This window comes from Medicago sativa, chromosome 3, assembly GCF_051527215.1.
Source record: "Medicago sativa cultivar Bolivia chromosome 3, Bolivia_mono, whole genome shotgun sequence".
NCBI lineage: Eukaryota > Viridiplantae > Streptophyta > Magnoliopsida > Fabales > Fabaceae > Medicago > Medicago sativa.
The window spans coordinates 85,437,187-85,452,497 of NC_140751.1; the positions used below are offsets into that span (position 1 = coordinate 85,437,187).

The window sequence follows — 15,311 nt, forward strand, 5'->3', positions numbered from 1 at the left end:
TCGATGGTTGAGCCCAGCATATGGGAAAAGATTACGGCTTATGTAGCCGAGAAAAACTTCGATTTGGCTGAAACAGCCAAAGAAGAAGAGGTCTTCGATGCTTCAGTAGAAAATAATTTTGATGACCTCATTGATGATAAAAAATTAGACTGTATTTATGATGATGAACCTTTGGGTTTTGAAGAAGATCCAATGGGATCTACAATAAAAATGAAGGCCCAAGATCCTCTTGAAGAAGTGGATATAGGAGATGGTTCTGTAAAAAGACCAACATACATAAGTTCAAAGATTCCTAAGAGCTTCAGAGATCGAATTGTGGCGCTGTTGAAAAATTACAAGGATTGCTTTGCTTGGGATTATCATGAAATGCCTGGTTTGAGTAGAAAGGTAGTAGAGTTGCAATTGCCAATCAGGACAGACAAGAAACCAGTGAAGCAAATTCCAAGAAGGTTTGCACCAGAGATTCTACCAAAAATAAAAGAAGAGATCGAAAGACTCCTCAAATGTGGCTTCATCAGACCTGCAAGGTATGTTGATTGGTTAGCTAATGTAGTTCCTGTTAAAAAGAAAAATGGAAGTATAAGAGTTTGTATTGATTTTAGAGATTTAAATCTCGCCACTCCTAAAGATGAATATCCTATGCCAGTAGCAGAAATGTTGGTAGATTCTGCAGCAGGTTTCGAATATTTGAGTATGCTTGATGGTTATTCAGGTTATAATCAAATATTTATTGCTGAAGAAGATGTTTCTAAAACAGCATTTCGATGCCCAGGGGCATTAGGATGTTATGAGTGGATAGTAATGCCATTTGGTCTTAAAAATGCTGGTGCTATATATCAAAGAGCAATGAATTCAATGTTTCATGATTTTATTGAAGATTTTATGCAAATTTACATTGATGGTATTGTTGTGAAATCATCTTCTGAAAACAAACACTTAGAACATTTACGTTTATCATTCGAAAGGATGAGACAATATGGATTAAAAATGAATCCATTAAAATGTGCGTTTGGTGTTTGTGCAGGTGATTTTTTAGGATTTGTTGTCCATAAAAAGGGCATCGAAATCAATCAAAATAAGACTAAAGCTATAATGGAGGCTAAAGCACCCTCTACCAAAAAAGAGTTGCAGTCTTTATTAGGCAAAATAAATTTCCTCAGAAGATTTATATCTAATCTAAGTGGCAGAGCGCAAGCATTCTCGTCATTACTTCGATTAAAGAAAGAGGAAATTTTTAGATGGGAGCCTGAACACCAAAAGGCATTTGAAGACATAAAGTCATATTTATCTAATCCTCCTATTCTTTCACCTTTGTTGAAAGACAAAAAGATGAAGTTATACATAGCATCATCTGAAAGAACTATAGGGAGTATGTTAGCACAAGAGGATGAAAATGGTGTAGAAAGAGCCATTTATTATCTTAGTAGAGTTTTAAGTGATGTTGAAACAAGATATCATCCTAGTGAGAAATTATGTCTTTGTTTATATTTTTCATGTATGAAACTTAAGCATTATATAAAGCCTTTTGATGTTTATGTTTATTCCCATTTCGATATTATTAAGCACATGTTATCTAAACCTATTCTGCATAGTAGAGTTGGTAAATGGGCTTTGGCACTCACAGAATATTCTTTAACTTATCAATCTTTGAAAACTGTGAAAGGCCAAATAGTGGCTGACTTTATTGCTGATCATTCCATTGAAGAACCTGTGACTGGGGGCATCGAAACATTTCCATGGACATTATATTTCGACGGGTCTAGTCATAAAAATGGTTCTGGAATAGGTATAGTTATTGTTTCACCAACAAATGAGGTAACCAAATATAAATTTCGAATTAGCCAATATTGTTCGAATAATGAGGCAGAATATGAAGCCTTAATAAATGGTTTAGAGATTTTGCTCGAACTGGGGGCGAAATGTTTAATTATTAGAGGTGATTCTGAATTAGTAATAAAGCAAATAACAAAAGAATATAAATGCCTCAAAGAAACTTTGATAATGTATTACACTATAGTTAATGCATTACTTAAACATTTTGCTCAAATTGAAGTTCAACATGTTCCTAGAGCAGAAAATCAAGAAGCTAATGATTTAGCTCAATTGGCTTCTGGGTACAAACTTTCGAAGGAACAAGAGCAAGAGGTTATTGAAATTAAAACAAAGCGTAATTCGATAGATATTGTGCCTAACAAATTGTTAAGACCAAAACTTGGGGGCATGGAAGCATCTCAAGGATACCTTCAGAGTGAAAAATACCTTCAGAGTGAAAAATTTTCTGAAATTTTGGTCATTAACAATTTGGATGATAATGATTGGCGAAAACCCATAGTCAATTTTTTGGAAGATCCAGATGGCACAACTTGTAGGAAAGTCAAGTATAGAGCCTTGAGTTATGTGATAATAGGCAATGAATTATTTAAAAAGACTCCAGAAGGAGTTTTACTTAAATGCCTTAGTGAAGCAGAAGCATATTTGGCTGTATCGAATACTCATAGTGGTGCTTGTGGTACACATCAAGCAGGCCATAAAATAAAATGGCTTTTGTTTCGACAAGGTGTTTATTGGCCAACCATGTTAAAAGATTGCATAAATTTTGCTAAAGGTTGTAAAGAATGTCAAGAACATGCTGGAATTCAAAAAGTACCAGCTAGTGAATTACATTCAATAGTGAAACCTTGGCCATTCAGAGGATGGGCTTTAGATGTAATTGGGGAAATCAAACCTAAGTCATCCAAAGGCTACAAATATATTTTGGTTGGAATAGATTATTTCACTAAATGGATAGAAGCTGTTCCACTAAAAGATGTTACTCAAGATGAAGTTATAAACTTCATTCAAAAATTTATTATTTATAGATTTGGCATACCAGAAACTATTACTACGGATCAAGGATCTGTATTTACTGGTCGAAAGATGGTAAAATTTGCTGAAGAAATAGGATATAAGTTGTTGACTTCAACACCATATTATGCTCAGGCAAATGGTCAGGTAGAAGCAGCAAATAAGAATTTGATTACTATAATCAAAAGAAAAGCTAGCCAAAAGAAAAAACCCAAAGAATGGCATGAGTTTCTTTATGAAGCTTTATGGGCAGTTCGAACTTCTCCTAAAGAATCTATAAATACTACTCCTTTTCGATTAACATTTGGCCATGATGCTGTATTGCCAACAGAAATCTTACTTCAATCTACTCGAATTCAAAGACAAATCGAAATTCCAACAAATCAATATTTGGATATGATGTTGGATGAATTAGTAGATATTGATGAAGAAAGATTAATGGCTTTAGAAGTGCTTACAAAGCAAAAAGAAAGAATAGCAAAAGCCTATAACAAAAGAGTTAAATCGAAATTATTCCTGCAAGGGGACTTAGTTTGGAAAGTTATCTTGCCGATGGATAAAAAGGATCGATGTTTAGGAAAATGGTCTCCTAGTTGGGAAGGACCATGGAAAATTCTAAGAGTTTTTTCGAATAATGCGTATGAGATCGAAGAATTACAAGAAGATCAGAGAATTATACGCATAAACGGTAAATATTTGAAAAAATATAAACCGATGTTACAAGAAATTAAAATTACACAAGAGTAATTTGATTCGAAATAAAAACTTGGCATTAATTTAATAATGCCAACTGATGGGCTGGTTACATCGAAATGCTTAAAATGGAAAAACCATTACAAAAGAAAACACAAAGTACTTAAAGACTAAAAGCATTTAAAGATGGTTTTCACCATTCAGTTACAATCCCAAAACGATCGAGAAACCAGCGAATTTCTGTATCGAGACGACACTTGAAGCAAGCATTGACCAAGTAGTATTCATGATCTGGCCCAGGTAGAAGTGAATACCAACCTGATATAAGAAAATAAGAAAGGAATTTCGATGATTGAAAAGAAATTGTCGTTCGAAATAGAAAATGGTCCACGAATTGTTATAAAGACATTACAGACCAAGATATTCGATAAGGCTGAAATAAAATAAAAGTCTTAGAGAATAAAATAGAAACAGAACTAAATCTCAAATGATGAGATGAGTTTCTCGATTTGGCTCTTGTATTCAGCCAGTTGAGTATCGAGAGCATGGTTGTCACTTGCAAGTTGAGCAATGGTAGACTCTAGTTCCTTGGAGAGCTTGAATTTGTTAATAGCTTCATTGGCTTCTCGATTTCTGGCTTCATCCTTAGCCAAAATTTCAGCTTTTTGAGCTTCTAGTTCTTTAATTTTGGCATCGATGTCAACCACTTGCTGCTTCGCATTGTTTCTTTCTTGCTGAAGAGTTTTAAATTTCTCTTGGAAGGATGACAGTTCGATCACAATTTGATCATGATGCGCTTTCTTCTCTGCCATTTGAGTTTGATCAGTTTTCCTCTTCTGGAAGTTTTGATTAGCACTCTCCAACATTGGTTCAAGATAATTAAACAGGTTTCGAAATTTCCAACCAGTTGGGAGAGCACCAAGTTTTTCAAATAAACTCCTGATTTCAGCAAGAGCTCCAGCATCTTTTTCAATCAACTCTAGCAAGTTGGCTTCGATGATCTTCTTTTGAAATTCTGCTAGCAGGTTGTTCTTTGAAGTCTCAGAGGGATTTCCCTTGGATGAATCAGAAGTTTGGCCAGTGCTAGTTGAGAAAAGAGTATTACTCTTAGCTATCAAGGCAAAGGCATTGAAAGGATCATCTTTGGCCAATCGATCGATTTCTTCTAGATCGATCATAGGGGTATCTTGTTGAGCAATCATTTCTGCATCACCAGGAGCATTTTGTCGAGTAGTTATGTTTGTATCTTCAGTAGCAAAGTTTGATACATTATCTCCAAGGGTGGGTGCAGAATAAGATTGATCATTGTTGAGTGATTCATCATTTACCAAGTCATCAGTGGGTGTTTCTGTTTGTTGTTGTTGAGGAGGATCCACTTTAAGACCTTCTGGACTGCTAGCATCATCATGCTCATCTTCTTTGTCTTCAGTAATTGGTGAAGTGGTCTTCGAAGAAGGAAGAACTTGCCCATGTTGTGATGGATTAGTTTGTTCTTGTTCGATACCCTAAAAAGAATAAGATCAATGCTTAAAACAAGATACTTAGAAACATTGCGTATAAAATATGGTTTTGATAAAATACCTTCGAACCATTATCACCAACATGTGAATGAGCACTAGAATGAGAAGTCTTTCGAAGACGTTTGAATGGTTTAGATGGTGAGATGGGGGGAGAACCTTCAGAAGCTTCCACTTCGACTTCCTTTTCTTGGACAAGTGAAATTTGTTCTTGTTTTCTTTTCCTTCTTCCTTCAGTATGGACTTTGGGAAGTGTTACTTTGGAAGCTTCAATCTGTTCTTTAGTTATCTCCACCTCGCTATCATCATCAGAGAGATCGACAGTTGCTTGTTCTTTCTTGTTCTTTGATCTAGAAGATCTTTTTGATGAAGTTGTTTTCACTTTGGGTTCCTTTGATTTAGAAGGTTCCTTTGATGCAGTCTCAGATTTCTTCGATTCAACTTCTTTAGTTTGGGAAGCTTTCTTTTTCTTCTTGTCAGACTTGCTTTTCGAAGTGTTCTGGGTGCTGGCATCATCGAGCTTTGCTTCTCCTGGAGTTAAAGGCAAAGCTGAAATATGTGATTATACAGATAAGTACTATTTCTTCTAAAAATAGTATTAATATATTTTAGTAAAAGAAAAATCATACCCATGATACTGGGAGTTTCGATTCGAACTTGGGATAATTCATAGCCAAGTTCACCATTATATTGGTATAAATGGCATTTAGCATAGGTTACTAAATTATTTTGTGGGAATTTGAAATTATAAAGTAACCATTTTGGGTATGGTGGCCTAAAGGCCAAAGCAAGATTACAAGATGGAAGTTTTGCTAGTTTCATTTTCTTTTCTAAAACATAAAGATATTTATTGGGTGTTCCAGGGGGAAAAATTGTTTCTGGAATTTTTTCTCGAACTTTATCTCTCAGAGTTTGAGCAGCATAATATACTGTCCTCTTTGGATGTAAAGGGTCATATGTTGTTTGATAATATCTTTGAAATTGCTGAATTTCTTTAATGTGCGTACCTCTAGTCTTCTTGTCTTTGTTCTGCAAAGTGTGAAAAGTACTGGTCAGTTGAGGCAGCAATTCATCAGGATTCCCTCGATTGGATTGGCGTGTGTAATAATTTCGCCACCATCGAAAGAATGCTTCAGAGCATGCAAATGATGTTGAGAAATATGTAGGCTCGAACACAGTTGTTTTCCTGGCTTGAATTATGGATTTCCACACAGGTTCGATCAGAGGAATTTTCCATTCACTTATACTTTTGAACAAAGAGTTGGGTTTCGATTGAACCATACCAAACTGTCTAGCTACATGGTTAGGTTGATAACCATATACTCCATAAGGACTACCAGGTGTAAGTCTGCTAGATAGATAGGTAGGGGTCAAATAAGCTTCCCATATAGCATTGATTTCTGTTTTGTTGGCTGCTTTCGAAGTAGTGGGAAAGTCCTCTTTGAACCAGTTAGGTCCATATTTCCTAGTGGTAAATGGTGCCATCATAGGGGTGAAAATGGGACAATCAAGCAGGGTTTCGTAAGCATTCTCAAAAAGTTGTTGTGAAGACTTATTCCCATCGGGGTGAAACATAGCTAAGCCTATACCTTCAGTGGTCTTGTCTGAGTATGCTGATGTGTAAGAGGAAGGTAGGATCGAAGCAAGTTTTGATCCAAAAATGGCTAAAAGCCATGGTTGGAACAACCATATGGGTCCTGATACAACTAAATTCCCACCAGTTTGGGGATAATCTCTAAGATTATTAGTTGTATGGTTAAGGGTTTCATACAAAGAACCTAGAATCAGTTTGCTTAAACAGATATCTGTTCCTTCATGTAATTGACTAGCTAGACACATGAATTTCTTAGGGACTTGTACTGACCTTGAGCAAAAAACATGCATAGATAACCAGTAGGTCAAGAAAGCTACATGTTCATCTGCAGATACTTCAGCACATTCGGTATCATGGTTGTTAGCTATAAACAAACCATAGGCAGGGCTATCGAAATTTACTGAGTATTGAGAGGTGGTAACATCTGGATTAAAGGTGTATCCAGTTGGTTTTAAGCTAGTAAGGCCAGCCACATCTAAAAGGGTAGGAGTGAGCATTCCACATTTCAAGTGAAGGCTGTTGTTCGATGGGTTCCAAAAATGTAAAGCAGCAAATATCAATTCATTATGGTATTTTGGACCATATCGAGATATTTGGATGAGATCAAAAATCCCTTTCTCCTTCCAGAATTGTCCCTTTTGTTTTTGAACTTTGTCTAACCAAGCAATGTATTCTGGATAAGTTTTTGGTTCAGTCCTAATTTTGGATTTTACAAAACTTAGGTCAAAAGGACCTTTTGTGAAAATTAAAGGAGGTTGAGTTTCGATGCATGGGAAAAGAGAGTTAATCTCTGGAGTTTCAGGTTCTAGAGAAATGGGGCCTAAGAATGCATGTGGAGTATCAGTACAAGGGATGATTACCTGGGTTTTCCAGATAGCTTTTTCAGCTTCATTGATCTCTGGTTCATTCATAAAAGCAGGAGCAGCACTGGCGATTTCTTTAGTAAAATCAATGGGTTCTTCGCGATTCACATGAGAAGTTCCTGCTGCGTTCGTCATTGTTTAAGTGTTTTTGTGAGAATTTGATGAATAGTGAAGATTTCGTGGTTAAAGATAGAAGTTGCAGAAAATTCAAAGTGTTTTCTTCGAGAAAATTTTTGGCGGAGAAGAGGAACAGTGAAAGTGAAAATGAAATGGTGAAAAGTGAGAAGAGTAAAGGTGAGTTTGTTTTTATATGGACCTTTGATCATGACACATGTCAAGATCTTATTTTGACAGTTTTACCATTAAAGTGTTGTCTTTTCCAATGTTAGAGAACGTGGCCCACTAACTAAGATTGTGGGGTCAGTATTTAAAGGAAATTTGAATTAGTTTTGAATTAAATACTGACATCATTCATTTCGATGGAGAATGTTAGTTATTTTTTTTCAAAAACGTCTTTTTCTTCTTCGGTGAAATCGAAAATGGCGTTTCTGGGGGGCAATTTGTTAGCCAATATATTTTACTAGCTGTAATAAATGTGGTCAAAGTATAGTTGACCTAGATTTAAAGAAGATTCGAACAGAGTGTTGTATTGAAAGCAAATATGGGTTCGAAGATGGTAGAAGACTTCGATAAAGCAGTTTTCGAAGGTGGTTATCAACGGTTATTCTTTAAGTCAGTTTGTATTTTAAGTTTGTTTTCAAATAAGTAAAACTGTCGACTTGTGGCAGTTGTAGTTTGAATTTCAAAGAAGTGTAGTTATTTCTAGACTTAGTATAAATAGTAGTTTTTCATAGGAAAAACGGGTCACAATTCCATCATACAAACTTACACTCAAAGTATCCGTATGGAAGCGAGAAACGAGTCACAAGTTGCAATGTATGAATCTGTGTACCAACTCTTATTTAATCAATGCAATTTACCCTTTTTTCTTTAAGTGTTCTTGCACTTTACTTTGTTAAGTTCGATTGAGTTCAAGTGGATTGAATTCGATTGTTTTTATTGTATTTCTTATATTTTCGACACCAAAACACAGAATTTCTAACAACAAGAACAAACACAATATGTCCTAAGATTTACTGGTTGATCTTGCAAGTTACCATGTGTAAACCAGCGGTTGTTTACGAAAATCCAACGTAAACAGTGGCATACACCTAATTATTCTATCACACCCCCGCAGTCGAAACTGGAGGTTCACGAACGCTTAGACTGGTTCGAAAATCATCAAAAAGAACACGAGGTAGGCCCTTGGTGAAGATGTCAGCAATCTGATGACGAGAGGGAACATGAAGGACTCGTGCCTGGCCACGAGCGACTTTTTCGCGAACAAAGTGAATGTCCATCTCAATATGTTTTGTGCGCTGATGTTGTACTGGATTACCAGAAAGGTAGATGGCACTAACATTATCACAGTACACCAAAGTTGCCAGAGAAAGTGGGAAGTGAAGCTCCAAGAGAAGGTTGCGAAGCCAACACGATTCAGATACCACATTAGCAACACCCCTGTACTCAGCCTCTGCGCTGGAGCGAGAAAGCGTGGGTTGTCTCTTGGAAGACCAGGAAATGAGGTTGTCACCAAGAAACACACAATAGCCAGAGGTAGAACGGCGGGTGTCAGGACATCCACCCCAATCAGCATCAGTATAGGAGATAAGTTTCTCGATAGGGGATGGATAGAGATGCAAACCATAGTGTAGGGTTCCCTGAACATATCGCAGGATGCGTTTGAGGGAAAGCATGTGGTCAATGCAAGGGGCATGCATGTGAAGACACACCTGTTGGACAGCATAAGAGATGTCAGGTCGAGTGAAAGTAAGATACTGCAAGGCTCCTGCAAGACTTCGATATAGAGTGGGATTGTCATATGATGTGCCGGCGGTGGTATTGAGCTTCTGTTTGGTGTCAACTGGAGTAGCAGAAGGTTTGCACGAGGCCATTCCTGCTCGAGCAATAATATCACTAGCATAAGTACTCTGGCTGAGGAAGAGTCCACCATCATGTCTAGTTACGGCAATGCCCAAGAAGTAACTCAGTGGACCCAAATCCTTCATGGCAAATTCAGATGCAAGGAGTGCCATGATGGATTTTCGAAGATCATGGGAGGAGGTGATGAGGATGATGTCATCTACATAAAGCAAGATGTAAGCCATATCAGAGCCACGTCGGTATATGAAGAGTGAGTGATCTGAAGTGCTATGCTGAAATCCAATGGTGGAGACAAAGTCAGCAAATCGCTGGTACCAGGCACGAGGCGCTTGTTTAAGACCATAAAGTGATTTTCGCAAGCGGCACACATAATCTGGGCGATGAGGATCACGAAAACCTAGTGGCTGATGCATGTAGACTGTCTCCTGAATGTCACCATGTAGAAATGCATTCTGAACATCTAGTTGATGAATAGGCCAGGATTTGGACAGTGCAATGGAGAGAACGGTACGAATCGTCGCCGGTTTTACTACAGGACTGAATGTCTCATCACAATCCAACACAACCAATTTAATTCGGTAACAGAGCCGTGAATCACAACAGATTTGTCAATTCAAAAATTGAGAAAAGAAAGAATAGAAGAAGTAAAAGAGAAGAAGGGGGAAGAATCGAAAAATAAGAAGAAGTAGGGAAAGTTTTTAGTGTTGTTGGGAGAAGAAAGAACACGTCTGTGTTCTTGTCAGCAGAGAGAGAAAAGCCAAGAAAATGGTATGAACCTGATGTTAGGAAGGAACAGGCGGCTGTTTGTGTATGTGTGATCACGCTGGAAAGAAAACAGCTCTTGATACCTTGTAAGAGAATAATGATATATTGAATATTGTAAACTAATGTCCTTGCCGTTCCATTTGTTACAAGAAGATATATATATATACAATAAGAATATACATAAACCTACTAAGAGTAGGTGGAAGACATAAACAAATAACGTGGCAGACATAAACCTACTAAGAGTAGGTGGAAGACATAAACAAATAAGAATAGGTGGCATACACCTAATTATTCTACATAGAATAATTAGGTGTATGCCACCTATTCTTATTTGTTTATGTCTTCCACCTACTCTTAGTAGGTTTATGTCTGCCACGTTATTTGTTTATGTCTTCCACCTACTCTTAGTAGGTTTATGTATATTCTTATTGTATATATATATCTTCTTGTAACAAATGGAACGGCAAGGACATTAGTTTACAATATTCAATATATCATTATTCTCTTACACTTACAAAAAAATTGTGAGGTTTATTTAACACAAATTTTGAAACCGTGCATTAAAGAGGGATACTTTGGCAATTCAAATTATTGAAGATGAATACAAGCATACTACTCCCTCCGTTTCAAAATGAGTGTCGTTTTATGTGTTTACACACATATTAAGAAATGCAATGATTAAGAGAAAGAGAATGGTTATTTTACCAAATTATCCTTATTAACTATTGGTTAGTTTTAAAAGTAATACTTTGGAAGTGCAGAGTATTAATTGGAGGGTACAATTGAAAAGAAAAAGTTATTATTGCATTGGAAACTGAAAGCGACACTCATTTTGAAACAATTTTTTTTTGCTAAAGCGACACTCATTTTGAAACGGAGGGAGTATATTAGAAGGTTGCAAAGATTATTTCATGGGAGTTTGATTGCTTTAAGGTGATATTCTTTTTAACAATTGTTGATTTGCATGCAAAGTTGTCTTCTATTTGGAAACTTATTAGTCATTGACATTTGAAGCCAAGAATTTTAATGTAAACTCTTAACACTCCAACTCTCAGACATACTGGGAGGCTAGAATGTCAAGGTATAAGATAATGTGCATGTAGTTGTGGAAGCAATAATTATGTTACATGTTATGTGTGACTAACACCACCTACGACAGGTGGGTCTTGCAATTGTTGTGACAAGGAAAATAATATATTAAAGAAATCACACTAGACATATTGTTGGGTTAGCAAAACATTATTCTCACTAAGATGTGATTTCAGCATGCCCTCAGGCCACGGTCCGTGGATTAACCTCGTTTGGTAATACAACAGAGTTCTATAATCACCATTCAAAATATAAAGCAACTGAAATATCATTTCACAGATAGATTCCAATTAAGACCCATAAATCCTTAAAGAATCAAAATTGGGGATGGTTTTAATAGTCAAAGGATATTTAAACAAACAATGATAGTGGCTGCATCTAGTGCTAGCTTAATACATCAAATCCTATCAAACTGAACTATGCAAAAGCAAACAATTTCTCAAAGAACAAGCCATGCTCTAAATCACAGACAAATTCCTATGCCGCACACTAATAGGGATTGCAGTGCATGAAAACACCAACTAAATTCAATAAGAAAACAGATACAAAAAAGACAGATGTGTCAGCAATGATGGCTAAATCTTCACGAATTTTCACGAGAAGGCAGACATGCACAACTATGTGTGTGTTTGGATTAGCTTTTGGAGGCTCATTTCCACTTCCCAATGCACTTGAAACGTGAAAATTGTGAAGCCACAATTAGTAGCTTCTACTTTAAACGCACGTCTGTTGCCAATTTGCCGCAAAAACAAACAAGCTATAAGACAGATCATCTCATTTCCGAACACCTGCACCACGCTTCTCTTTACGCGTATCTTTCTGACCACCTTCACGAGTCTCTTTCTGAACACCTACATCACGCGTCTCCCAAGAGGGCTTTTTTTCATTAGCAATGTCGTTCATGATCAGTGCTTTTATCTTCATGAAAAACAAGAACTGCAGAGAGGAAGAATAAGATAAACAAGAGGAAGAACCTCCTGATGTTTATAAAGAGAAAACAAGATATGCCTCAAAGTTCAAAAGCTTACCTGTAAAGCAAATATGACAGGAATCCATAGTTTTCCTCTCTGATTTGGATTTGGTCCGTCAATCAAATTCTTGTCAACAAAAATAGACTCACTTTTGTTCAATGCAATTTCTGTGATTGTTTGGACTAGGAGAGGAATCCAAGCAATCCCATTTGGAAGAACCTGTCACCATGCACATATTTTCTCAATCAGATTAAGCAAGATAAACGGGCTGATAAAAGAGGAATAAGGAAAGGTGAATGGCATGAAGCAAATCTCCAACCTTTTCATCAGTTTCATTTTTGTTGCACCTCCCACTGTTTTCGATCAAGACAACAGGAATGGCAGAAGCCTAGGGTTAAGAGAAAGCAAAATACAAGCATGAAAATTATGAATTACACACACAATGTTTGTGAAAAGCAACAAATAATAATTAGCATCGACATTAAATTGAAACAAAAACAAGAGAGAACCTGGACATAACCCTACTTTTAAAGGAAGTAATAATAAATATATAATAAATTTACCATTCACAAATAAAGTAATTTTCACAATCGCACAATGCTCTACGAACCTAACCCCTGATGAAAATTACTATATATAATCAACCAAGTGGCCAACCAATGTATACCCATTCAAGGATCAAAGATCCAGGAACTAAAATCCAAATACTTCGAATCCGGAGCCTTAAAAGTTTTAACTTTTTAGCCTGAGATGTATTTTTTAAGGATAGGATAGATGTTAGATAGACAAATACCTGAGCGGCATCCTTCTTTAAGGAGGCACCTGATTTTATAATTTGTAACAGAGCTTCGGATCTTTTTGAGAAGAACTCATCATAAGGCAATCCATCCGGTGGAGAGAACTGGGCATGTGTGAGTGCTACTATAGCCTTGTTCCATATTCCTTTGCCAAAACTATCAGTTATAGCTTTGGCGACTAGCTTATCCAAGCTGTCTACTCGATACACATCTAAGCGGTCCACATAAAGCAGAACATCTATGGTCTTGTCCAGAAGGAAGCTACAAAGAAAAAGGGTAAAGAGAAAAAACAATATCAATACCAAAAAAAAAAAGAAAAGGATTCACACGTGGACTGTTGCATGCCAGACATAAAAGCATACCGTTTTATGATATCAAGCGCCATATCACTGATGTAACCCCCTTCAATAAGACCAGGAGTATCGATAATGTTCAATGTAAAACCAGCCCTTGCTCGCGACACCATAACAGGTCTTGGCCCTTCCGACTACTCAAGATGAAAATAGTTTTTTACAACACAAGGAAACATATCAAATTATAAACCACCACCCTGCAAACCATCACAGGAAAGTATTACCTGAAAGGGACTAATCGCCACCACTCTTTCCCCAATGATAGAGTTCACAGTTGAAGACTTTCCGACACCACCTTTCCCCATCACAAGTATGGTCAAGGAGTTCACATCCTATGTCAAAAGAAACAAACACATTGTGATAGTTGGTACCAAGGCTTTAAATTGCAGCCACAATTTCAAGAGCATTAGCCTTATTTTGCCACAATTATAGGTTAACCGCGACCCTTGATTTAAAACCATGGTTGGTATTACGCAAAATTTCAATCAAATACTGCGTATACCACTATAATTGAAGTCACGGTCTCGTGACCATAATTTCATGAAAAATTGTTGTTATGAGTGCAATAATAATTCAAGAGGTTAAGTAAAAAATAAATAAACCTCTTGCTTAAGTTTTCCCAAAAGTTCAAGCAACTTGGTTTGCGTAGCAGGAGCAAACGTATTGATTCCAGACCACTCACGAACTTGTTGTTGAGATGCCATAATGTTCCACTAATTCCATAAACAGAACGACAACAAAAAAACATTAATTAGTGCATATTGTAGTGAAACCTAATTGGTGAGAAATTCAAAAATTGAAAGAGAAAGGAAAAGTGGAATACCTGAGGAAGTGTTTGAGATAAAAGAACAACAACAATGGTGGTGATGACGTTGTAAATAGAGAAGACAACTTATCTGGTTTGCTGTAGGAACAAGAGAAACAAAAAGGTATGTGAAAAAGTGAGCCTGAGATTTAAAAAAACTATTATATGTGGGATAAATCACACCAATAATAAACTTGATGTGTGGAGCAATTGATAGTCAAGCAACCAAACATATAGAAGTTATAATCACAAACCAAAAGTAGAAAACAGCGAGAGAAATATAACTCATCAATTTGGAACGAATATCACACTGAAGATACTTTTTTTTTCTCCTTCCATGAAAGAATATGTGCATCAAAAATATAATATTCCCTTTCAAAATATGTTTGCATCAAATCGTCCTTCATACGGTACAAAAATATATTTATTGTACATAAATATATTTTCAGCACAAAATATATTTGAAACAAATCTTTTATATTTTTAACAACAATATTCTTCATCCATCAAATTTTGAGTCATACTACAACAAAACTTAGAGAGAAACTTTTTTCGAGTGTTTATAAGACATGAAATCTCACTTAAGACCACTATTAAAAAAATTATAAATGAATGATGTGCACACATGAAACTCATTTAAATAAACCTAAAAAGTTATTTTTTGTTTGTAAATGTGATCGGAGAGAGTACTTTTTCGAGGGTTCTGTCTCATTAGATTTTGGTCTTTGAAACGAAGTATTTTACATCTATCATAATGGACTCTGAATTTTTAATGTCAACCATAGCACCCCACTCTCATAAATATGTTGTTTCTACGTTAAATTGTGTGCTAAAGATAATTTGGACTAAGGGATTAACCGTGGGACACGTTAACTATGTCGGGGTATATATCTTATTGAGCAAAAAGTGTAGAACTCAACTTATGATGCATCGGATGTGCGAGGATATTTTGATTTGTGAAGTTTAACTTGTTTCGCATGATGATGCGACTGGCCAGCTTGTGAGACATGTATCAAATTTAGATACACATGTTT

General features: G+C 36.3%; 1 protein-coding gene across 2 annotated transcripts; it reads right to left on the reverse strand.

Annotated features, from left to right (window-relative positions):
• Positions 1-11,682: 11,682 nt before the first annotated feature.
• Positions 11,683-14,421, reverse strand: LOC146941252 (translocase of chloroplast 34-like). Of its 2 annotated transcripts, none has more exons than XM_085755016.1 (8): positions 14,296-14,421; positions 14,075-14,185; positions 13,697-13,804; positions 13,482-13,606; positions 13,116-13,380; positions 12,642-12,710; positions 12,380-12,541; positions 11,683-12,202 (listed from the first exon to the last, which is right to left on the reverse strand). In XM_085755016.1, exons 2-8 carry the CDS (start codon positions 14,174-14,176, stop codon positions 11,969-11,971), a joined length of 1,065 nt encoding a protein of 354 aa, XP_085611142.1. In that variant the 5' UTR covers positions 14,177-14,185; positions 14,296-14,421; the 3' UTR covers positions 11,683-11,968. The 2 variants fall into 2 exon arrangements, with proteins under 2 accessions (XP_085611142.1, XP_085611143.1); XM_085755017.1 differs by having other exon boundaries at positions 11,683-12,287.
• Between the last annotated feature and the right edge of the window lie 890 nt (positions 14,422-15,311).

Bases quoted from the DNA above. Each gene is read 5' to 3' on its own strand.
- LOC146941252 (XM_085755016.1), bottom strand. From the start codon at position 14,176: ATGGCATCTCAACAACAAGTTCGTGAGTGGTCTGGAATCAATACGTTT. The intron at 13,381-13,481 runs GTATGCTTTTAT...TTTTCTTTGTAG, and splicing joins GCGCTTGATATCATAAAACG to CTTCCTTCTGGACAAGACCA. The intron at 12,542-12,641 runs GTTGGAGATTTG...GCATGGTGACAG, and splicing joins AAAATGAAACTGATGAAAAG to GTTCTTCCAAATGGGATTGC.